The sequence below is a fragment of the Cryptotermes secundus genome, unplaced genomic scaffold (assembly GCF_002891405.2).
Source record: "Cryptotermes secundus unplaced genomic scaffold, Csec_1.0 scaffold1229, whole genome shotgun sequence".
NCBI classification, from domain to species: Eukaryota; Metazoa; Arthropoda; class Insecta; order Blattodea; family Kalotermitidae; genus Cryptotermes; species Cryptotermes secundus.
Window position 1 is genome coordinate 741,949 of NW_019723925.1, and position 26,862 is coordinate 768,810.

At 42.0% G+C, this 26,862-nt stretch overlaps 1 protein-coding gene across 2 annotated transcripts in view; it reads left to right on the forward strand.

The window, feature by feature from the left end:
* The first annotated feature begins 532 nt into the window (after positions 1-532).
* LOC111862195 (glucose dehydrogenase [FAD, quinone]) overlaps positions 533-26,862 on the forward strand; it is a 29,872-nt gene continuing 3,542 nt past the window's right edge. The window contains exons 1-4 of one of the 2 annotated variants that reach the window (XM_033750581.1): positions 533-771; positions 19,296-19,706; positions 21,414-21,578; positions 22,682-22,921. In XM_033750581.1, coding sequence (XP_033606472.1) covers positions 19,302-19,706; positions 21,414-21,578; positions 22,682-22,921 — 810 coding nt within the window. In that variant the 5' untranslated portion in view covers positions 533-771; positions 19,296-19,301. The remainder of the gene's footprint in view (positions 772-19,295; positions 19,707-21,413; positions 21,579-22,681; positions 22,922-26,862) is intronic. The other variant, XM_023847390.2, reaches the window with a different exon arrangement.

Genomic DNA, 26,862 nt, shown 5'->3' on the forward strand with positions numbered 1-26,862 from the left:
ACATCATGTGGTCTGGTTACATTTCATACAGTCTGCTTGTATCTCGTATGATTAATTAAATGAATAATATTTGCCAATATACAGTCAATACATATTCCTCAATATCCTTATCCTCTTAAGGTAACATCAATATATAGTATACATGTCAGGTGAAGTCCTTTCATAACACGTTCACAAGTGGATATACGTACATCGAACTACTCCCAGACACTGGGCCTTCGGAGTTACACAAGTTGGTAGACGTCTGCCAGAGGAAATGACGTCATAACCCATAAGACAGTAATCTTCACAGTCAGAACATGAGTAGATACATACAATTTAAGCGTTTGAGAACCATGAGGATATTGATTGGCCATTAGTTCTGATAAGCAGCGGTCAGGATAACGCAATTCCTGCTACGATCTTCCATTTGCTGAACCCGCCACTATGTCCAGTCCACAGATAGAGGGAAAGAAGCATAGTGTTTCAATTACCCCCCACCACATCCATAAAAAGAATCGCTGCTGTCAGGTGTGGCCTGTCTCTTTAGTTCTCCCTCTCCTGACGAAAGTACAGATCCAAGTAGGAACATTTAGGTTTTCTACAGTATACCAGAGTTCCTCGTCTTTGTAGTGTGAGACCTGCATACAAAGTAAGAGAGTGGCAGGAAATTACAAACCTATAAATAAAACCAGTGCCTGGATTGTTACTTCTCCATTGTGGTTTGCACTCTCCGTTTCAGTACCTGTTACACTACACCCAACATTCAGTCAACGGAACGGTATCTAAGAGGTATGTATATGTAATAATATATATTTCATAAGTATATGAAATTAATTTATTATTTTATGTGTGATAATTGTACTGTCTCTAATCCAATATTCGACCATAATGAATAATGAAAAGCTTTCAGGTTGCTTTATTTAGAGCGTGAATAAAAGACTGTATTCGACGAGATCAGGCAGTTAAAATTCATACTATGATCTTCTGGGTTGTGACGCCGTTTAGTTTCGTCTAAACCTGTTACTTGTATCTACGCAAAAGACAAGCTGGAGACAGCACGTTCTTCCGAAACGCTATAGTAATCACTTAAGAAACGACACCGTGCCAAAACCAGTAATCACAAGCTTAAAAAACTCCGATAGACTTGAAAGGATTCTGACGATGGTGTATACTGTACTTCTTTTCGCTTATTTTGGACTTCACCCATCGTCCGGTATATAAAATATACCGTACCGGACGATGGGTGAAGTCCAAAATAAGTTAAAAAACTCCGTTCTTTAAATTGTTAATCCTTAATTTCATAAATTAAAAGTTACCAGATCCACAGGTCTATATAAATGGCAAAAATATTCACGAGTAGAAAGTGTTAGTACGCTACATACATTCGTGTAGATATATAAACGAACACGGTGCTCAGTGAAATAAAAAAGTGGAATACCAAATACGTACGAAAATTAGAAAACTACAATAATGCATTAGCAGTGAACCTACTAGACAACAGCGAAACTATACATAGACTGGAAAGATGCACTCTCCTAACTCCACAGTACAAACCTAAGTAAAACCCCAACACAAGAATTAAAATGAAACCTAAGCGAACAAAGAAAAAAGTATGAGTTACGCTACTGGGCATAACTCTTTCACGAGCCAGTGCTTATTGAACATATACATTTATTACAGGTTTTGTAGATTATGTATAATAAATATGTGAAAAAAATACTTCTTCCACCTTGACGGATTAGCATCTCTGGTCTGTTCCCATTCAGAATTAGTTCTGGAATAATGGATCTTGCAGACAGTCGGTAGGAAAACCCTTAGCGGCGGGTAATCTCGAAGCAATGCCGCTATCTATACAGCACAATACGTGTTCAAACGCAGGCAGCCATGCATACAGTTTGTTTCGAACCCATGAATCCAGTGCTTCAACGGACGAGAGACTTTGATGCTTTAGACCGCGTGGCCACTGTGATCTGCGATTTAAATACCGTGAAACATAAATCGTCGTATTAGTTTCTGGTGGTTCCCTATGGATGTGAAACTTGGTCTCTGACATTAAGGGAGGAACATAATCTGAGGGTGTTCGAGAACAGGGCGCTGAGGAGAATATTTGGACCGAAGAGAGATAAAGTGACAGAAGGTTGCAGAAAACTGCATAATGAGGAGCTTCATAACTTGTACTCTTCTCCAAGTATAATTAGAATGATCAAAACAAGGAGGATGAGGTGGGAAGGGCATGTAGCACGAATGGAGACAAGGAATGCGTATAGGATATTGGTGGGAAAGCCAGAAGGAAAGAGACGACTGGGAAGACCAAGGTGTAGGTGGGTGGACAATATTAAAATTGATCTTAGAGAGATAGGATGGGATGGTATTGACTGTATTGATATGGCTCAGGATAGGGGCCAGTGTAAGGCTCTTGCGAACACGGTAATGAACCTTCTGGTTTCATGAAATGCTGGGAAATTCTTCAGTAGCTGCAGAATTGGCGGCTCCTCCAGAACGGCTCAGCTCCATGAGTAAGGAAGTAAGTATTAGTTTATGTAATACTCATAATTAACTCGATTTTGGAAACTAGAAATCACAACGTTTCGGAAACTTCATCTCTTTCCGTCCTCAGGTGAGGGGGGAAGATATCTACTTTTTTTTTAAGGGACACAAGAGAGTAGGTGTCATCCCACCTCACCTGAGGATGGAAACAGAACTAGTTTCCGAAACGCTGTTTTATAGTTTTTAGAATACCTGACGATGGTCAAAGTCCAAAAAGCTAGTAATTCTGAGTATTATACACCAACATCAGAACCCTTTAAATTCTAGAGTCTTTAAATGGCGACCATTCAGGATACACGTTTGTCTGTGTGCATATGTTACCATATTGTGGAATGAAATTGTGAAGATTTGAGTGCATCAAACGCAAGAAGGGCTCAATAATCCAATAACCATATGTATATGACATCTGATTATCATTAGAGCGAGAGATAGTAAACGTGGCATTCAACCGAATGAGTGAAAATGTTTAGGGATCACACGTGAACTCCAGTATAAAGTAATTAGTTCCCAGTAATTGATAGCGACATTACTACTCGATCCTGTAATTAAAGACCGTGACGATTTACTTGGCGTAACAGAATGGAACTATTCACGCGGTCAGCTTTATCTAGACCCGCTTATGCGTGACACTCCTTCTCGCTTCATAGCCGTGAACACTTCCGAGGAGTAAAAGTTGAAAATCGCAAACACAGTGAAACTGTTGCACGGATTACTTTTGATTTGGCAACCAGATAACTTGCGTCAGTAATCTATAAAGAATTTGAGCCCATCCCAATAGGAACAAAGTACAGCATTCGATACGTACATTCCAGGGAAAGAGAGCGACAACTGAAAATTAATTTGATGAAAAAGTTACGAGCACAGTCTCACTATTGCGTCCATAGCAGTCTGCGTTTCAGCTGGCTGTAGAAATTCATAATAATTAAACTATAACAATTTTATCTGTTTCTCTTATATGGGCGTAGAACTTGGCATATCGCTTAAGCAGCCGTGTCAAACATGCGGCCTTTAGAGCTAATTGATATTAAAATCAATATTAAAATTTTAGTAGAAATATTTTTTGTAAAGACAATTTTCCAGCAGACCAGAAGAAAAGAAGTCTCACGCAGACATAAATTAGCAGGCTGCAGGAAATTCAATGTTTTGCTATTTCTAACATAATTTCTTGTGTAATCCCTCTTTTTACATATTGAAAAGTTGTTTGATACTTGTCAAAAATGGCATTTTCTTCCTTTTTAAAACTGTAAGATATGTGACTTTAGGTAATTATATTGAAATTATTTCGAAATAATAAATAGAATTAAATTTCCTTGTATCAAAATCTAATGTATATTTCTATTTTGAAGTGCGGCCCTGGACTATTATTTATAGGGCTGAGGTGGACCTCTGTAGAAGTTGAGTTTGACATGCCTGGCCCAGAGAGAGAAAAATACGTGTTTTGAGGGCATTTCAGAAAATAGAGCTGGAGGCAATTGTAGGATACAGAAAATTATTTAATGAGAGTCGTAATTTGTGATCTTTATCAAGGCGATTACAACAAGAACGAAAGTATTGGCAGGAGATACAGCACGCATATGGGAAATGAATTCATAATCAGTCTGAAACAAAATAGGAAGACATGAAACAAACTCTAGGCAGCAAGCAGCGTGGTGTAGCGGCAACTCTCTAGACTTGTATTCCGGAGTTGTTGGGTTCGAATCTCGGCCGAGGCATTGGCTATACTGACCCAGGTTTATGGTGATATTCCTCATTCCTACCAGGCAAATGTCATGATTAGGTCATGACCGCTTGCTTCCAAATCCTTTCCAGACGATTAAACGTCAAACATTGCACTATTCGAGGCTATGCTATAAAATACCTACAACGAACAACATAAGCACAGGGAAATACATCGTCGATTAGTTTAGACCAGACATTCTCACTCTCATTACCTTTGAGGAACCCTTGTATAAAAATTATTATGAAGGAAGGCTCTGGATCCAATGTAAATAAAGCTTCTAAATTGATCTTAATTAGTGTTGTTGGCAGCATGAAAGTTTATTGACAGTGCTGAACAGTAAAGTTACTGAAAACCGTAAGGTAAATGAAATCAATATGAACATAAATATCGTCTAAGACAATATTCTTTTTTAAACTAAAATTAGAAATAAAATTTACTTCTTTAATATGAACCCTGTGCTTGTTTTTTTCTGCACAAATACTTAATTATGAGTCGAACTTTAGGTAAGCACTCACGGAGTTCATCTTCATCTGAAGCGAGACGATTTCTGTCTTTGCTCTTGATGCTTGTTATAGAAGCAAAAGCTTCCTCACGCACGTAAGAAGATGTCGAAAACTGCAGCAGTATGTTTATTGCTTTCCTGCGAATGGCAGGACACTCTACTTTCACAGAAATCCAGAACTTGTCCAGGGATAGTTCAGTAAATCTCATCTTGAGTGTACGGTCAGACGGCAGCTCACAGATTTCTTCTTCTACCCTTAAAGTCAAGTTCTCAGGCCGAGCAGATGATTCAGGGTAAGGGCTCATCATCCAGTCATACAGTCGTGTTGAAAGAAGGGAAAGTAATGTTTAATTTGTTACGCAGTTCCTCGAGGTGGTTTTCAATAAGACTCAAGATTTGCCGATATCTTCTTCATTCTCAAGCCCCAGCAGCGGTGGAAACATTTCAAGATTTCCTTTCGCAACGTGATTTTTCCGAAGATCCAGTTTTATTTTAAAAGCAAAAATCTTATCACTCGAAGTCGAAAAATTTTGTCCGGGGCCTTGCAGAGACTGGTTCAACTGGTTCATGTGCTGAAATGTCTGCTAAGTAAACTCGTTTCTCCAGTCAGTCTTCATGTTCAAAGCATATTGCAAAATCTGGCTTACCGTTTTCTTGAAAGTAATCTTGCAATTCACCTTTCAGCTCAAACATCCTGTTAAGAACTCTTCCTCTGCTAAGACACCAGATTTCTGTACGTAGCATAAGGTTCATGTGCTGTTTGTTCAGGTTTTCACATAGTTTTTAAATATTCTGGAGTCTTTCTCTGATAACGTTGACCATTTTTGTAGCATCATCCATAAATTTTTCATTTCACCTCCAAGGGTTTTTCAAACCAGCACCTCTCTGAGAATAAAGCAGTGTGTTGTGACGTTAGGATTTTCTTTTTACAACAGGGGCGAAACCTTCGATGGAGCACCATCAGTACAAACGCCTACACAGTTCTCCCCAAGACACCTTTTGTTTCCAGACATGAAGACAAGACATTAAACACGTCTAGCTCTTTGCAACAGAAAACGTTTCGTTTGATTTCACCATCAATTACAAACCTGACAAATGCTACATGACTCTCATTGGTGAAATCTGTTGACCCATCGATCTGGAGAGAGAAATTGTAATTTTTATGTTTATCAGCCAAAACCTCTTCAGCATCACGAACAAGTGATCAGTGCGTCTGTTTATCGTACTGTTTGAAAGTGGAACATTCTCAGTTTCTAGTACTGCATCTTGCCCCAGAATTTTAGCCACTATAATTACACATGGTGGCATTCCATTTTAAAAAATCGCTACATGGGACTGTCAGACATTTCTGTGACATACAAGGGATAATAGAATATAAAAATAATGACATAATTGTTAACTAAACGAGAAAACCGCAAAGAAATATGATATTTCACAATGCATCTAACATACAGAATCCAACTTACGCAAAGTTTACAACAAACATGTGCAGTATTCCTCCGCGACAGTGTTGCCAACCTCAAAATGCTGGTCCCCATTCATGTCTGCCTCTATGCGCTCCATCTTTCGATACACGTTACCACAAAAAGAATGAAAATGACTGCAACGCACTATTTTATTTAAAAAAATTCCGCACCTCTTTACAACTAATTTAATCATAAATTATTAATATGTTATTAAGATTACTGAAACGATCAAATATATCGCTTAAATAATGGATGACAATAGAAAATTTTAATGATTAAGAAGGTAAATAAACCAATATTATTTTCTGATGTAAGTTCTGAACTCCAAATATGGGAAATTGCTTTAGTGATCATTATTAATATAAACATATACAAGCGTGAATGTGAAACACGATCCCTCGCGGACCCCTAAGGTCACGGGGAATCCCGATTGAGAAAGGATGGTTCAGGTGCTGGCAGCGTCATGAAACTACACTGCAAAAATAAAAGCCTTAAGATCAGGCGCGAGGAATAGGATGTGAAGATGCCAACTGGATTCATTTGGTTCAGGACAGGTTTCAGTGGTGGGCTTTTGTGAACGAATGTAAGATTTCCTCACAAGGCGAAAATTTAATGACCAGCTGAGCGACTATGAACACCTCAAGAAGGATTATGCTACATAGAGTAGTTAGGGTTTATATTTCCTGGAAATGTCCGAGTTGAATCCAATAGAAAACGCCATTCCATGGAGAAATATGGAGAAGTGGAGGTAATATTACATGCATTGTTTCCTTTAGCATTATATGCAAATGACTCATCAGCTTCGAGCTCTGGCCACGTTTCAGTGTGACTGACATGTATAATGACGGATCGAATCCTGAAGTTTTGTGCCTAAGTGGTTTCTTTCAACCATATGACTAGTACAGTACAGTAACGAATTTCACAGCTACCTCTCGCTTTATTACTAGTTGACAGAATGTAAGGAATGTTAAAGGAAACTGGTAACTGACGTCGGACACAGGTCTTCCAACTTCAGAGGCTGTGACGCATATGGTTCCGCAGATCAACTTAAGAAAACCAAACCATGCGATTTCTTGCCTCCGGGAGTGAGAGACGAATTTGTCTTCTATGCCAATGNGTCTACGTCGCACCTCACTACGCCAGTCACGCCCATCCTCCTCTGTTGGAGCACTCCTTCACTGTCGTGTGTGTGTTGTGCTTTTGTTGTGTCTTGCTCCTGTGACTGCGTGTGTTATACTGTTAAATCATGGACTTAAATCAGTGCAACAGGACGCTAAAATATAACATAAGTGCAGTGTGATAGATACGTGAGAAATACACCTGATGATGGCCGTTTGTGGCCGAAACATGTAGTGTGTAGGGGAGAACAAAACGAAAGACCTATAATATATGGTTTGCACTGAAGACGGAGTTTGTATCATGTATCTCAAGAAGGATTATGCTACATACAGTAGTTAGGGTTTATATTTCCTGGAAATGTCCGAGTTGAATCCAATAGAAAACGCCATTCCATGGAGAAATATGGAGAAGTGGAGGTAATATTACATGCATTGTTTCCTTTAGCATTATATGCAAATGACTCATCAGCTTCGAGCTCTGGCCACGTTTCAATGTGACTGACATGTATAATGACGGATCGAATCCTGAAGCTTTGTGCCTAAGTGGTTTAACGAATTTCACAGCTACCTCTCGCTTTATTACTAGTTGACAGCATGTAAGGAATGTTAAAGGAAACCTGGTAAATGACGTCGGACACAGGTCTTCCAACTTCAGAGGCTGTGACGCATCTGGTTCCGCAGATCAACTTAAGAGAACCAACCCATGCGTCTTCTTGCCTCCGGGAGTGAGAGACGAATTTGTCTTCTATGCCAATGGACATACTCTGTTTCTGGACTTCTTTTCGTCTCGGGAGCCCTTAATAATGCCTATACGAAAAATTTTTATAAATCAAATTTCTAGAACATGGAGTTGTGCGGTTAAAATTCCATGTAAATTTTAATCGCTTCTAAATGATTTATATATTACGTATACAGAACCAATGAACCGAAAAGAGAAACTGACCATAATAATGGACTGGACAGTACAGATGAAAGGATAGTCGCTACAGATGATTATCGCTCCATGTTCCTGAAAAGTGAAATGGATGTCACTTCCACCTACACTTACATACATTACATACGTACGTACATACATATATAAACACACACGCCGATGTTAACTTATTTAGGTCTCCGTAATTAAACCGTGCAGCCGGTCACGGTAGCAGAGCGGTCTAAGGCATGAACTGTCTTCGCTCGCTCGGAAGCCGGGATCGTGGGTTCGGATCTGTTTCCTGCGAGGTACGAACTGAATTCTTATATAGTATTCTTATACACTGCCGGTCACTGTAGCAGAGCGGTTTAAGGCATGCACTGTCTTCGCTCGCTCGGAAGCCGGGATCGTGGGTTCGAATCCCACACAAGGCAGGGATGTTTGGCGTGTGTATATGCGTTTACTCTGTGTTTGTGTTGTCCTGTGTTTAGGTAGAGGCCTTGCGATTAACTGATCACCTGTCCAAGAAGTCCTACTGTCTCTGAAATGATCATAAAATTGAGAATTCAGCCCTATGCTCCAAAGTGGGAGCAAGAGGACTGGAATCAAGGAAAAAAATTATGAAATACATCAGATTAATAGGTCCTTAAAGACAGAGGTTGTGAGGGTTTCGATTGGATTCATCTGGCTCACAATCTGAACCAGTGGTGCAATCATGTGACTGATGCAGATTAATGAGTTTTTTAATTAACTAAATGCAGCTGAGCCCTTCCTGAGAAGCCAACAGCTGCTCAGCTGTTCAATAAATTGCCCGCATTTTATAGAACCACAAAGTTCGTTACCTTATTCACAACAGTCTGCCACTTGTCCATATCCTGCGTCAGACGAATCAAGTCCACGCCCTCCCAATTTATTCAGCATTCATTTTTATTATTATCTTCCAGTTTAGGACTAGGGCTTCCAAATTCTCTTTCCTTCTGTTTCTTAAAAAAATATTGTATGCATTTCTCATCGTTTCCATGCATGCTACATGCCTCGTATACCTCATAGTCCTTCATTTTGTTATGTTATGTTATGGAGTAACAGTAAATTTTCAAGGCGAGGTGCATGACTGCAGATATTTCATGTAAAGTGTGTACAATACATAACAATCATAATATGTTATTATTCATTAATGAAACATGTTTGTACCAATTCTAACCAGGCAGTGACAATATCAGACATGCAATACAACTGCAATAAAGAATATTAATCGATTAGTATGACGCAAGCGTTACTAGGCGAGGAAAGAGCATAACTCTGTGCCACTGTGTGGTTGTCGGTTAACAGCAAACCCAGCTACAGCCTCTGACTTTTGAGGAAAAACGCCTTGACAATTCTCGTGGCTAACGCTTTGTAATTGGATCAGTTTATAAAGAAAGAGACTCAAGCAGACACTGCAAACAGTACATATCCTGCGGCGAGGAATACTATATTTGCAGTGTACAACTTGGCAATTGTTCCTACATTTCTGCCCTAAATAAGTTTAGCAGCTAAGTGGACTCGAAACAATAATAATAATAGAAGAATCACAAATCAATTAATGATAGCTATACATCGTAAAATTAACTACATTATATAAAGGGCAAAACGTAAAGCTATCCCTGTAACAGGCTGTGGAAGCTCATAGGGTTTGAGACGTCGAGGCTCCCACATTTTCTAGACAATGGGCTCACTAATGGCGGTAAGGTTGCCAGTCTTACGCGCCGGCCGTCCTTTACCTCCCAGGAATATTCCTGATACTCATTTCTGTTAGAGGCTCAATCCACCCTAGGGCCACAGTGCGGATGGAAGGATTAGGGTCAATTGAGAAATCCAACTGCCTCATCGGGAATCGAATCCGCGAACTTCCGGCTTGTAGCATAGTGCCTTAACCAACTACGCCACCGCATGCCCCTTAAAGGAATGTCAACAGCACGTGGTTGTGGGGATTCGTTGCGCTGACCACGCGACACCCTCTATCCGCAAAAGTTGGCACTAACTTCGCCGACATGCGGCGGTCTCTCGGTCGGTATAGTTCGCTTGCGGTCTACAGGCCACGGAGTTAGAAACATACGTGAACTTCTACAAGCGTCCACGGTGTTACATCCCAGAACTGGTCAGCTATGTGAGAAACTCAAATCCGGCATGAAGTAAATACTTCAAGCGACTAGCAGCTGTTCCACGCAGGGCCATAGTAATTTCATTTAACTCAATTCGGCGTCACAAATACATCAATACATTTTAAACTTTACTTTTTAGAAAGGGGAACGTTCAAAGACCAGCACTTTCTCTCTGAGAGTCTGGTCCATTTAGAAAACTACACAAATTATTGCGAAGCTCAGTCTGTACGACTGTGACTGACTGTACACGGCGTAACATGTGGCTGTTACGATGTACAGTCCCTTTCATTTCTACAAGTCCTATATTTCCGACTATCTACAATTCATTATTTTTCCTCACTTTACTTCTTCTCCACTGTTCTTTCTATATTCCTTATGTGCGTTATGTTTGCGAAATTTCTATACACTAACCCCTTACTCAAACTGTGTCACTTTTAACGCAGAAAATCTATTCTCCACTTCTTTGCCTCTGGGCAACTCAGCAGAACGTGTTTAACGTTCTATTTCTGAGAACAAAGGATAGCTTCCTTTGTATGTTCCTCTTCTTATATCCCTTAGACTCCATAATCCTGCTTCCTCCTAAGCTATCCCATTTCTGGCACAGCATTTGATGTGTTTCTTCCTTACCCGATGCGTGTTTCATTCAACGCCTATTAGGAGCAAAGGAAATGACATCCATGAACTTTGAGGTCAAGTCACGGGACTGCCGTTAGTCATTCATTCTTCCTATATTTAACGACACTTCATTAAATGTATACATATACATGTGTATCTACGAGTATGTATATATTCAACTATGCATATATGTGTGTGTATGTATCAGACTTTATGAGCCCATTTATCCAGTGCTATGTCAATTAGAAGTTTTACTGAAAATAATTTTGTTTAATTCTGTGACAATACATAGGCCTAATGCGTACATAACTGAGTCTTGATTTGTTTAACGATGCATTTTCAACTGCACAGGTTAAGAGTTTCAAAATGAATGATGACTGTAAATAATGAATTTGAAAAAAAAAATCCGCACGGGAACTGTTGTGGCATATTTTAAAGAACCATACCAAACTCTAACTCGAGGAACAGTGGAAACGCACAGAAAACTACAGTCGCGTTACCCGGTCTCAGGGTCGAGATTCGAAGTGGGGATCTTCCGAATACGAAGCAGAAATGAGAACCACTCAAGTGTGACGTTCTGATACTGAAGTAACTACTGGAGAAGAGAACAGTAACAATGTTCAATTTTCTGTTGTATTCTTGGAAATTTAACAATACGTTAGGAGCCCAGATTATATATTGGATCGAATTAAATAATGATCTATCAAAAATGAATTTAAAAGGATATGAGGGGAAGCTGAGTTTGTCTGTAGTGTCTGAGAAAACCCACGAAAAACAAGATCGCAGAAACATGGTCTCCAGACCGAGATTTGAACCCAGGAGTTCCAGAAAAGTAAGCAGGAATAACAATATTTTGTCTGAAGGTTGTATACCCCCGTATCAAGGCTCCAGTGAGGAATAACAGGAACTGGCTATGTTCCAGAAACTACAGGCCTATCCCCTGTAGAGACGGATAAGGAATTTGACCGTAATTAGTAAATCAACTTATCATGTAGACGAGATTTTCAAGGCGGGAAAGATTTATATTGTGATCCTCTGGATCTTAACATTACGTCGTTAACTTTCCGATGGGAACCGCTGTTTCCGTCTTCAGGATATCCTGAGGCTATGGCGTGCCACAACAGAGAAGACCACAAGAATTTTATATTCAATAAAAGGTATTTTATAAAGGTTTTCAGTACAAATCCCGGAGTATTTAGAAATCAATGTTCATGTTTTTGCTACCATCACTCATTTTGGGGAAAAAGTAAAGAGAAAGTGCATACAGTTGCGAGCGCGCACGTGCATTTTGCGAAGTATAAAAGTACAATGAATTAAACAGGATCTCAGAGAAACAGGACGGATTAGTATGGACTGGATTCATGTGGTTTCGGACAGGGACCAGTTACGGGCTCTTGTGAACACCGTAATGAACCTTCGGGTTCAGGAAAATGTTAGAAAATTCTTGAGTAGCTGAGCGACAGGCGGATTCTCAAGAAGAACTGAGTTCTATGGAGTTAGTTTGTACATAAACATAGAATAAAAAGCTAGCCGTGTAAAATCTGGAGGCGAAACCGTTATTAGAAAGGAATTTAAAATGAGCGACACGGCCAAACGGCACTTGCTGTGTGCACCAGCTGACTGACATTGAGATAAGTGCTATATGGTTGCCTACTGATACACATGAACCTTGCATTACAAAGCAAACTGCCATAGTAACATTTAATAACAAGATTAGTTTCACAGGTAATTTGATTACGCTGTATACAAAGTGAAGGAGAAAACACACGAAGGTAACGAACAAATCCTTCGAGAATGTGACAAAATTAAAGTATCTCGAAACGATTATAAGAGATCAGAACTGCATTAAAATTAAGTTAGGAGCAGCAGACTATACTAGGGGAATCCTTGCTACAGTTCGGTGCGGAATATTTTTAAGTTGGCACTAACATCGCCGACAAGCGGCGGTCGCTCGGTCGGTACAGTTCGCTTGCGGACTAAAGCCATGGAGTTTGTTGGATTGTGTCCACTTTATAAATTCAAAGATTAAGATCCAATAAAAATTTAATTTTACTCGTCGGGGTAAAGGTAAAGTTGTCGCTGTAGTTAACTAATTAAACACTACGCCATGAAGGCGTATGAGGGAGTTTATGTATAGATCCATATTTTTCTTGACCTCGGTACTGGTTGGGAGGTGAGTGGTCAGCTTCACGCTCCGGCCAATGTTCGCCTGGGGAAACAGCCGCCGATACCCATTGGATAGGAGGCTGGGTGGGCCCCAGAGCCGGTCTGGATGATATGGAAAAGTGAAAATTCTTGGCCCTAACGGGACCCAAACTCTGACCCCTCGGTCGTCCAGCCCGTAACCAGTTGCGATACCGACTGGGCTAGCCCGGCTCCCTAAGTAAAGATATCCCTGTAACAGGCAGTGGAAGCCCATAGGGTTGTGACACGCCGAGGCTCTCACCTCATTCTCCTTGACTTGATCATTCTAATTATACTTATCAAATATTATTAGGGCGACTAAATGAAGGTGTGTGAGATGGAAGGGCATGCTGAGCGTAGGGTGGGAGATGAGGAATGTATACACAATTATCACTTGGGAGAGATGGGCGTAGATGAAAGGATATCAAAATAGATCGCCAAGGTACAGGATGAGGACGCGCACGGGATTCAGCTGGGTTAGGACACGTTTCCAGGGACATGCTATTCTGAACATAGTAATGGACCTTCGGGTTCCACAGAAAATACAGGATTTCTGGATCATCATAGCTAGGTAAGATTTCTGGTTCTCACAGCAATGGCTCTGAAGAGTTACATCTTCTGGGATATAACGCCATGTAGTCCGTTGAAAGTCAACCGAAGTTTCGAAAGAACGCGTCGCCTATTTTGACCATGAAGATTCGGGCGACATGATCCTCCGAAACGTCGACATATTTTCAACGAACTACATTGCGTTATATTCCAGAAGACATAATCCTTTCTAAATACTTAGCGTGCGTATGAAGATGATGGCAGAACTAGGTTCGTTCAGAAATATACCATCCTAAAAGCTTGCTTGAAAACAGCAGGACATTTGTTTTAAATTACTGAAATCAAGGCTGCTCACAGTTCAGACGTTCGCGTGACAGCCATCTTGGTATTACTAAAATAATTACGAAGTATCACAACTGGCACGATTTTGGTACGAAAGAGGTCTGAATTTTCAGGCAAATTATTTGTTTCAAGAAGCGTAAAACAGAATAATAATTATAATATCACAGACCTATCTTTCGACAGTGTGGAGTAAAAATTATAAGTCAAAGCTACTTAAATTTCGCCAATAAATTCCCAAACACTACGGGAGTTACAAAACAAAACACAATGAAGTGGCCCACCTTACATAAGGCGACCAGTTCCGACACACTTCACTGAAAACATTTTTTGCACCACGATTCAGTTTGGAAATAAACATTTGTCAGCAAAAGAACACGCCTATTCAACTACTCACACCTGTGGTGGTTCAGTAACTGCTGACACAAATCAACGGCAGCGTGAAAGAGCCGGACATTGCCTCACGTACAGGCGGGTCAGCTACTAGAAGATCGACCGAGTTTTCAGAATTATAAGTTTACATACTTTTAATTAAGCCGGTCACGGTAGCCGCGCGGTCTAAGGCATGTACTGTATACGCTCGCTTGGAAATCGGCATCGTGGGTTCGAATCCCACTCAGGGCATGGATGTTTAGTTTATGTGCGCGTTTATCTGGGCTTTGTGTACAGGTAGAGGCCTTGCGACGAGCTGATCACCCGCCCAAGGAGTCCTACCGAATGTGTAAGATCTAGAAAAACCGAAGTGAACGGAGAAGTTCATGGAGGTAGGCCTAGGCCCACTGGGGCTGTAGTGCCAAGGAAAACAAAATGCTTTCAATTAAACGGCAATAAAATGGAGGAGGAATGAGATGGGCGGGGCATGTAGCACGCATTACATAGTTGAGAAATGAATACAAAATTGTAACATGACAATTTTAACGGACATTATTTGGGGAGGATAATGGAGAGTAAAGAACTAAACATGTGGACTAAATCCATCCAGCTCAGGACAGGGACCACGGGCAAGATACCTTGTTGTGGCTTGTTTTACGGCGCCATTCGCAGGAAAGCAATGAACATACTGCTGCAGTTTTCGACATCTTACATGCGTGAGGAAGCCCTATGGGCATCCACAGCTTGTTAAAGGGAGAGCTTTATCTCTTACCTTTTTATGTATAACTTAACACCTCAATAACGTACGTAAAAGTAAGTAAAGTAAAGGTATCCCTGTAACAGGCCGTGGAGGCCCATAGGGTTGTGAGGCGTCGAGGCGCCCACATTTTNTGTGCTTACCTAAAGTTCGACTCATAATTAAGTATTTGTGCAGAGAAAAACAAGCACAGGTTTCATATTAAAGAAGTAAATTTCATTTTTAATTTTAGTTTAAAAAAGAACGTTGTCTTAGACGATATTTCTGTTCATATTGCTTTGATTTATCTTATGGTTTCAGTAACCTTACTATTCAGCACTGTCAGTAAACTTTCCTGCTCCAAACAGCACTAATTAAGATCAGTTTAGAAGCTTTATTCACATTGGATTCAGAGCCTTCCTTCATAATAATTTTTATGCAGGGGTTCCCTGAGACTTGAAAATTATTTCAGGGGTTCCTCAAAGGTAAAAAGAGTGAGAAAGTCTAGTCTAGACGGCATATGTTAACGTCGAATGGTAAAATCATGGGATGATAATGAAACTTGGAAGGAAGTGGTAGTGGCCTATCGAGGAACTATCCAGGAATTTGCATGGAATGGTTGCTGAAAACCACAGAACACTTCGTTCAGGCTAGCCGTTGTCCCGGGCGCGATACGATCTATGTACGTCCCGGATACACGTCTATAGGTATACCACTACGTCTACCTGCAGATGTTCTTCTGAACACAGTAATAAATATTAGGGTTTTAAGGAGGGGAATTTGTTTAAAGTACGCGATTCTTAGAGTAAAAGTAAAAAGGCAGAATCATCCCTGAACTTAATTATATAATTAAACACTTTACCATGAAGACACATGGGGGAGCAGAAATATAGCTCCACCATTCTTGATGTTGGCATTAGATGGAGATAAATGGTCAGCTTCACGCCCTTGCCGCCTTACCTCCGTGGACAGAAACCTCGGTACCAATTCGATAGGAGGCTAGTTGGGCCGCAGAGCCGCTCTAGACGCTGTGGAGGAGGGAACAATCTCTTGCCTCTGCTGGGAATCGAGCCCCAGTAGTGCAGCCCGTAGCCCAGTTGCTATACCGACTGAGCCATCATGGCTCGATTCTCAGCGTGCATGTGCGTATATAGAAAGGAGGGGCGTCTATAGAAGTATAGCTCATTCGATTTCGTGACAAACTGAGTTTCCATCCCCAAGGCAAGTTATAATGACAGCTTTACAATTTATAGTGCATCCGCAAACACAGTAATTTATATGTATAATGTATAACTGACGGGGCACGCGGAAGCGTAGTTGATTGAGGCACTATGCTACAAGCCGGAAGGACGTAGATTCAATTCCCGATGAGGTCACTGGATTTTTCAATTAACTTAATCCTTCCAGCTCCACTATGGCCCTGGGTGGACTTAGCCTCTAACAGAAACGAGGATCAGTAATCTTCCTGGGAGATAAAGAGAGGCCAGCGCGTGAGGCTGACAACCTTATCGCCATCTTTGAGCCGACTGTCTAGAAAATGTGGGCGCCTCGACGCCTTACAACCCTATGGGCCTCCACGGCTTGTTACAGGGACAGCTTTACCTCTTACCTTTTTATGTATAACTTAACACCTCAATACCGTAAGTAAAAGTAAGTAAAGTAAAGGTATCCCTGTAACAGGCCGTGGAGGCCCATAAGTTGTGAGGCGTCGAGGCGCCCACATTTTCTAGACAATCGGCTCATAGATGGCGGCAAGACTGTCAGCCCTAAGCGCCGGTCGCACTTTACCCCCAAGAATATTCCTGGTACTAATTTCTGTTAGAGGCTGAGTCGACCACAGGGCCATAGTGCGGCTGGAAGGTTCAGGTCAACTGAAAAAAATCCAATGACCTAATCTGGACTTGAACCGGCGACCTCCCGGCTTGTAGCATAGTGCCTCAACCAACTACGCTACCGAGTACCCCCTCCTCAATACCTGAAAGTCATATTTAGCGAAATACAGAAAGTTACTTTAAAATTCTGAGGTACAAATCTGTCACTGGTCACTGTGGTACTATTGAAGGTCTGTTTTTTAAATTCAATGAAAGTCCGTCAATTGAGTCGAAAGGTACAAGAGGACGGACATGCAAACAAGTATTATATCTTATGGCAATCATTCCTTAGAAAGCAAAGTAGGACAGGACAATATTCCTTGAGAAATGTTTAAATTGGTGTCAGACGAAAAAATCGCCCTGTAACAATTTGAAAACAGATCAAAAGCAACCATACTATATATTTACAAGCAGAATTAAATAAACAAAAACTTGAGGTCGCTATTAATACTTATATTCATATTCGTCAAATTCCCAGGATCAATGCAACATCTGGTATTAAACTTGGATATTACGGTGAGGAAGAGTTAGCCCCACGTGTAACCACCATGCTGGATGACCACCCACTGTTGGCGGTCCGCAACTGTTTATTCAATGTAATTGCAGCTGCCCGGACCACCTCTGTGGTCTAGCTGTCAAGAGTTTCTGGCTACAGATTCAGAGGTCCGGGTTCAATTCCCGGCGTTACCAAATTATCTGAGAAGTAGGGGGTCTGAAAAAGGCTCCACTCAGCCTCGTGAGGATAACTGAGGATCTACATCAAGAAAATAGAAAACCGAAATTAAGGGCCGTGGGGATTCGCTGCGCTAACCACGCGACACCCTCTATCCGCTAAATTTGGCACTAACGTCGCCGACAAGCGGCGGTCGCTCGGACGGTATAGTTCGCTTGAAGAGTACAGGCCACGGAGTTAGTTTGTTTAATCGGAGCTGCCCAACTTCTCCTGCATCCGCAATTAGGGAACGCGTCATGCTGTGGTGACAAGAGACCTATTTAGACATTCAGATACGAATTAGTCTACTCTTGCGCTCAGTACAAGTTGTATAATCTTAGTATGACTGAGATAAACCTGAACGGTGCTTCTAGAGTAGTGACCTAGATACTTCTGATTCGCACATGTCGAACTGAACTGGTTCCCTAATGTCAAGACCACGTTCAAGGCACGCAGCAAAGGAAGTTTAAAAGAGAGATGATCTACCAACCATGAGGTCAGGTTAACTTCCTGTACATACCTCCAGCATGTCCAGAACTGAGGAATTAGGTTCCACACCGATAATTCCTATTAGATGTTCAACGACGCTGTTTCAACTGCAGCCTACACCCTATAAACTTTGTACACGAAGGAAAGACGATTATGACCGGAGAAAAACAATAAAAAAAAAATAATGTGGTAATTTATTAATAACTTCACTACCTCAGTGTTGGCCTGAGGACTCTTGAGGAAAACCGCGAAAGCCGCAATCAGGACAGTTTTTTTTTTATAATTCGGCCGAAATTCGAATTGTGTATAGCAGGAGTGAGTATCCTGTACAGGAAAATGGGTGGATATAAGGTAAAGAAAAAAGTCCACGACTTTTATGAGACCTTTCCAATTCATCCGTCACAATGGCCTCTCATCCGACTATACATAACCGTCGCAACTGATAAATCGTTTCCAGTAAAATCAATAATAACGAGTCTTCGGTATTACAGGCCAGAAGTTCTGAACTAAATGTAACTATTTATCTAATGCAAAATTAGAATATGCAAAACTATAATTTTGCCTGTGGTTCGGTATTAGCGTGAAAATTGATCTCTGTCATTAAGGGAGAAACATAGACTGAGGGTGTTTGAGAACAGGGTGTTGAGGAGAATATTTGGACCGAAGAGAGATGAAGTGACAGGAGGCTGGAGGAAACTGCATAATGAGGAGCTTCATAACATGTATGATAACATGAATGATCAAGTCAAGAAGGACGAGATAGGCAAGGAATGTAGCACGAATGGGGAAGGGGAATGCATATAGGATATTGGTGGGAAAACCAGAGGGAAAGAGACCACTAGGAAGACCAAGACGTAGGAGGTGGATAATATTAAAATATATCTGAGAGCGACAGGGTTGGGTGGTACGGACTGGATCTATATGGCTCAGGATAGGGACCAGTGGAGGGCTCTTGTGAACACGATAATGAACCTTCGGGTTCCATAAAATGAATTTATCTAATGCAAATCTGTATGAACGTTGTTCTTTTCCTTATCAGGTCAGAATGTCATGGGTGCCGCCAGATTTAGCGACTCTTTGCCAGCCTCACATCAAGTCCACCAGCTGCTCACCTTCTACAGTTCTCTTCCTGCAACTCATCTCTCAGCTCTTCGGTTACTCACCAGATCAATCATTTTCATCGACGTATGATTCACTTTTCGGACAACCTGGGAGCCAGACATCTTCATATGATACATTCTTCGGGAATGCTGGAAGTCAATCATCGTTATACGATTTCTTCCTTGGCCCCTCGAATTCTTTCGACAGTACCGGCTCCTCGAGCGCGATTTTTGGGAAGCAAGTTTTCCAGCAAAAACAGACAGAAGAGGAATACGATTTCATCATCGTGGGAGCCGGGTCAGCAGGGTGTGTCGTAGCTAACAGGCTTTCCGAGATCAAGAACTGGAAGGTTAGTGTTCACTACACGACAAAACATAATTTATTTAACGTATTATTTCATTGGCCGCATCTGTGGACTAGTGGTCAGAGTTCTTGGCTACAGATCCAGAGGACCCGGCTTCGATTCCCAGCGCTACTAGATGTTCTGAAAAGTAGTAGGACTCGAGCGGGGTCCACTCAGTCTCGTGAGGATAACTGAGGAGCTATTTCAAGGAAATAGCGGCCCCGGTCTAGAAAATCGGGATTAACGGCTGTGGGGAACTTCGCCGACAAGCGACGGTCGCTCCGTCGGTATAGTTCGCTTGATGACTGCAGGCCACGGATTTTCATTGTTTCATTGAACTAATCCAGATTCTTATTGTCTGTGTAAAGACCGAGGTTTCGAACAAATATTAGGACGCAGGCAGTATATTTCTCAGAAAGGTCTTCCACCGGGCAATACGACGTTACATCCCATAAAATAGTACTTTTCAACAGAATTTAAAGAAAATAACAGTTTTATAAAATTAGTTCTTATAACACACTCTTTGAAACAATATTCACTACTATGTAAGTTTTGATGTTTTCACGGCGATGACTATGAAGAAAGTCGTCTTCTGGGTTTAGGCGCCGTGTAATCTTCGTTTTGGCCGACGTTTCGGAGGAACGTATCGCCTCCATCTTCAGAGCAGCTGAATGGCTTGGAATGCAGAGAGCAGTAGCTGTAGTGATAGTGCGCCTTTCACTTCCTATCACTACAGCTACTGCTCTCTGCATTCCAAGCCATTCAACTGCTCTGAAGATGGAGGCGATACGTTCCCCCGAAACGTCGGCCAAAACGAAGATTACACGGCGCCTAAACCCAGAAGACCACTTTCTTAATATTCACTACTGTTTATATGTCTGTGATGTCAGTTCTAGTAACAGTGCTTGTAACAATGTTTCTTCTTACATTTTCTAGTAGTTTCTGTAGAGGGAGGTAGAGCTATCCCTGTAACGGGCCGTGGAGACCCACACGGCTGTGAGACGTCGAAGCTTCCACATTTCCTAAACAGTCGGCTCACAATGGCTGTGAGGCTGTTAGCTTTACGCGCTGTTCATACTGGCAATAAGGACCACGGCCTCCTATGCAAGGGGTACTGGAGGCTCTTTTTGCCGGGATATAACGGCCGGACGTGAAGCTGACTACTCACCGAGGTTAAGAATGGTGGAGCTCTAACCACATTTCCCGATAGATAGGGATAAATTCACCTTTCATTACACACGCAATTATCGAACAGTTCACAATCAAAACAAAACCGGTTCAAAATTTCCCAGGCGAAAATGTCTGTTACTAGAAACAAACTGTATCACGGGATGAAAAACAAGTCTGAAGACAGAATTCTTCAAGTCATCATTGCGGTTTGCATGAGGTCGCAGTATTGGCCTTGAAGGTGCTCTCAATCAGACCATAACGCGGTAAAAATTGGAAAACTGACGTCGGAAGGTATTTGCAATTCGTAAATATACGATGCTGTCAAAACCATGATCTTCTGGGCTATAATACCGTGTGTTTGCCAATGCATAAGAGGAACAATCTGCTTCCATCTTCAGGATGGAAGACGGAGGTAGTGAGTTACTTCGAAATGTTCATAACCATTTACGAAACTGTACGCTGTCAGGATGTAGAAAACCATAATTTTAATTTTCACGTCAGAGAAAACTTTTTCTTTCATATGATGTTGATTTCTAATTTCAGATCCTCCTACTTGAGGCTGGGATCGAGGAGCCCTACGTGGCTGACGTACCGGCTTTCCCTCCCTTTCTTCAGGAAAGCAACATAGACTGGAGGTATCGGACACAGCCGGAGAAACGCAGCTGTCGCGCTCTTCTGAATGGGGGTTGTGGTTGGGCCAGGGGAAAGGTAACGCCATTACTTTACGCTGAATTCCGAAGGTTTCAGCTATTCATCAGTGTGACTATTTTGTTGTAATTTTTGTACAATATTACATCTTTCGTACGTGCTGATGTGAACTCCGCGTGTTGTCAATTTCATTTGATTTTTCATTTCATTTCACTGCAGTGAATATTCTAGACAGCGAAACCGTGTAGCACAGTGACTAGGTTGGCCCGACTCTTCCGCCGAAATCCGCGCTCTCAAAATAAGTTTCTGTATCTAAAAGAAGTCGGTGATATCGACACAAAAGATCAATCTGCTTAAATGATTCATTCATCAGTAATCTGTAAAGACGAGAGGCCCACAGTCTCTTCCAAAACAGTTCCTCCACTTAATGCGATCTAGAGCTTCCTCCTTCAAATGAAAATATCCTCTTCTGTCCCCAAGGTCATCCAGCATCTTACGTCTTCTTCCTCGTCTTCTGGTCACTTCTATCCGCCCCTCTATCTTTCCTTCAATAACTTCTTTTAGAAGGCAGTTACCGCGTAAGATATGACCAATCTAATTAGCCTTCCTTAAATGATTATGAGATTAAAATGCGAAACTTAAGAATCGAAATTGTTCTTTTAAAAACCATTTACATTCATAGACAAATTTACGTTACGACTGGCGACTTACCGCCAAACAGTTCGCCATGGAGTCAAGCCCCTTAAGCCCCTTAAGACTAACGACCACAGATTTTCTTTCCAAACTGAACTCTTACTGTAGCAGTCCTTATGTAACTTCCTCTCTGAGGAGAAGATGAGGTTGTCTCTTATGAATATGCCTGGCCTTTCGTCAACCGTACTTATAGCACGTTACTGAAAATCCTTTCTTCTGCACTATACACAAGACCTGTCAGCACAGGCTTTGCAAAGCAGATCATGCCTATATTACGTATCTTATTCTCCAACGGCAGTTTAATCATTTGAACGGTCGTAAGCTTGACCACCTCCTACATTTTATTTACATTCAGTGATACAACTTGCCCTTTTATAACTACATTCTGATCCTAAAAATGCCTTGCCCTTGTGTTACCGTAAAGCGTTATATGACAACACATTTTTCATTCAAACTTTTATCATGTGCAGGTTATGGGAGGGTCCAGTACCATAAATTACATGATATATGTGCGGGGAAACCCCAGGGACTACGATGAATGGGCTGAAATGGGGAACGAGGGATGGAGCTATAATGAGGTCCTGCACTACTTTCTCAAGTCGGAGGATAACGAAGACCATGATATACTGAAGCAACATCCTGAATACCACCACAAAGGCGGATATCAGACAGTGGAACGGTTCCCTTACCAGGATTATAACATTAAGGTACGTAACGCACAGACTGCTCAGTTGCTGCCAATGCGGCTAAAAGACTGATGATACAGGGTCTGGAGAAACATGTACAAACAACATCTGGGAGTATTACATACTCGCATGAGCTGAATTCCACTGTTACTCAGCAGTATACATTTTCTTTAAAGTTTGTTATTTATCGATCCTGCCAGCATCGAGACTAAATAGCGTCGATGATATGAGGGAAGACCGAAATACTCGGACAAAACCCGCCCCAATGCCATTCTGGCGATCAGAAATACCATATGACACTACCTGGGGTCGAAAACTAAGTAGCATATATTTTACAATGTTCTTTCCTTATTTAGTTCTTTCGGGGGAGCCGGGATAGCGCAGTCGGTATAGCGACTGGATACGAGCTGGACAACCGAGGGTTCAGAGTTCCAGTCCCGGTAGGGTCAAGAATTTTCTGTTCTCCACGTCGCTCAGACCGGCTCTGGGGCCCACTCAGCCTCCTATCCAACGGGTACCGGGGGCTCTTTCCTCGGGGTTAAAGCAACCGAGGCGTGAAGCAGACAACTCATGTGTAACTAGTGACGAGGTCAAAAAAATATGGATCTATACATCCATTCCCCCATACGTCTTCATGGCGTAGTGCTTAATTAGTTAAGTACCTTTACCTTTTTACTATTGAAATATTTCACGTTACAACTGCATTTTCTCGAAAGTACGGCATTTATGTCTGTAGTAAGAATACATAATTCTAACATTTTAATCTGCAGGGAAATATTCCCGATTAGAATGCGTCCTAGAATACTGTGATACGAAAATCGTAAAACTCTTGTTACGTTTCCTTATTTCTTTTTCTTCTTATCTGTCAGTTTCACACCGGGTTCATGGTGTCCTCTTTTCTTCATCTCATTAATGTTGTGATCATTCCGTTTTTTGACGGAGAGCCAAACAAATGTTCCACCTACAGCAGATATCGCGAGAAAAAGACATGGAAAACCACAGCTTTCTCATTTTAAGTTGTGAGGGAAAAACCGCTTAGTGTGTTTCCTCGTTGAAATACTTGCCTTTGTCTGCTCATTCCGCTTTTTATATATATTCTTCAATGAAGCAACCTGGATACTACCCAGTCTGCTTTGTGAACGCTTTCTCAATAATGCTCACTGAAACTGGTACCACACTTCTCGATACACTTAACAACAACCGTCTTCCTTGATACTTCAAGTTGGAATTTCCAAATCCATACTTGAAATGTACCCTTTCCTTCACTGTCTATAATATCCCCTATTACCCCTTTCCCACCCTTCTTCCACTGCTACCTTGCAATTCCTCCCTCGACCCGGATTTTCATACACAGCCCCAACAACTTATGTGACAACAGGAAACCGTTCCTCACCCCTCAACTAATTACTCTTCAAAACTGTCATTACCCGGGTTCGATCCCGGGTCTGGTCAAGTGGGATTTGTGGTGGACAAAGTGGCGCTGGGGCAGATTTTCTCCGAGTACTTCGGTTTCCCCTGCCAATCTTCATTCCACCAATTGCTCCACAATCACCCTCACCTATCATCTGGGGCTGGTACAATAGGCCAGAAGTGGCCGCAGTAAAAGGAACTTAGTCCCACCCCACTAGCAATAAAAAAAAACTGAGAAGTAAAACTGATCTGCTTTACGAAACCTTCAATTTAAACAAGGCGAAGTAAACTTCCGAAACGGTTTGCCTAATTTACGTAATCACAAGCACAGCTTAAGGTGTGAACTTAACTCCATCAGTCTCCTTCTCTTTTATATTTCGGTTAGTACTACTCCGTGACCTATAGTCCGCAAGCGAACTATATCGACCGAGCGACCGCCGCTTGTCGACGAAGTTAGTGCCAAATTTGCGAGATCCGCACGGCCGTTAATGTGTTTTCTAGACCGGAGCCGCTATTTCCTTGAATCAGCTCCTCAATTATCCTCACGAGGCTGAGTGGCTCCGTTCCAGACTCATTACTTCTCAGAAAATCTGGTAGCACCGGGAATCGAACCCGGACCTCTGGATCTGTAGGTAGGAACTCTGGCCACTAGACCACAGAGTACGTCTAGAACCTTCTTCCTTCTCGAACCCATGGAGGTCTCTGTAGGTCATAGACTTCACACTCTATTTCCGATAACCAGAATAGATATGGGGTTTCACTGTTATGCAAAGAGAGGTGGGATCATAGGTGCTACGAAGTAGCGGCAAGATACTCAGGAACTGATAACGGTCAGAGAAAAGAACGTGAGTTTCCACCTCCTTGCTATAGGTATTTTGAGTACGTTCTTGGGGACAGAAAGACGCATAAACTTCTAAGTTATTTATAATTTACGAATATTAATGTGTCGATACGCGCCGTTCACGGTAGCCGAGCGGTCTAAGGCATGTACTGTCTTCGCTCGCTCGGAAGCCGTGGATCGTGGGTTCGAATCCCACACAAGGCATCGATGTTTGGCATGTGTAGGTGTTTATTCCGTGTTTAGATAGACGCCTTGCGATGAGCTGATCACTCGTCCAAGGAGTCCTACCGTCTGTAAAATGATCATGAAACTGAAAATCAGGTGCCAGGGCCGAAGGGGGCTGTAGAGCCAGCAAAAGAAAAAAAAAAAAGTAGACACGCACCTTCTTCACGGTACATGACTCTGATACAGAGCTCAATTTGGCGGGTCTGGTTAGTAGTAATAGTACAAAAAATGCTAAAATATGTGGTTACGTTCGTATTCCTATTATAATAGGGGGTGGGTTTCCCCATGCACTTAGACCAGTTATTGGTCTATTGTGCGTCCCTCTTTAATTTCTACTGTCGCCATACCCTACCGGTAACGGTGCGTGCCATCAGCCCCCGTAGAGCCAACGAGGTCGGCCCTCGGTACCTTGATGTTTCCATCCACCAGAGGCATTGGAGACTACTTGGGCGGGAAAGGGCCTGTAATTTAGCTCAGAGGTCTCCTAGAGACATGAGGTTCTTTTACGTGCCGTAAATCTACGATACGGGACACACGGCTTAAAGTCCCTCCCGGAGGACTTGTTCCCTAAATTTTTCCGCCCTTAAAAATTCCACGACCTCCGCCGGGTTTGAACCCGCGTACCTTGAGTCATGAGGTGGGAACGTTACCCCTACGGAGGCCGCTATGTAGTTACGTTAGTCCGACCCTAACCCGATAAACGTTCTTTGCTACTATTCAGGAAGTAAAGATAAAAAAAGGTAAAGCTATCCTTATAACAGGCCATGGAGGCCCATAAGGTTGTGAGACGTCGAGGCTCCCAAAGTTTCTTGACAATCGGCTCACAGATGGCGGTGAAGCTGTCAGCCTTACGTGCCACTCGGCATCATATCTTGGAGTTTTCCCACCAGAGTCGCGAAACAGCACGCTCACATTCAAATGTTTCCCACCAGAGTCGCGAGAAAGGACGCCCACATTCAGATGTTTCCCACCAGAGTCGCAAGAGATCGCGCTCAAATTCAGCGAGTTCATTATATTCCTACGAGATGGCGAGACATTATTGCGCGAAAGATTCCACCACTCTTGCGAACTGTATCGCTAAAAGAGGTTCAAATCAACGACGGCGTCTTTCATAAGCATGTGGCTTCTTTTTCTTGCGCAGAAATTACTTCTGTTCAACCCTGGCACGAAGTTCTATTCGTCTGCAAGTTTTAATCATTGCATTTCTGTATGTTTTATGAACATATTTGAGCGATGCGGTTGAAAATGGGAACATGAAGTGTCCTCTTTTCTGGGATACAGCGCTGCAGGTCAACAAACTTCTCAGAGGAACATCGACTCCTTCTTCAGGGTCAAAGAGCAAGTGAAGCAAGAAATTGGCATGAAGCAGGCAGCAAGCAGAGCTCTGAAGAAAGCAGTCTTCTGGGATTTGGCACCGTGTATATGTGGTGTTAACCGACGTTTCGGAGGAACGTATCGCCTCCATCTTCAGGGTAGATGGATTTCTTAC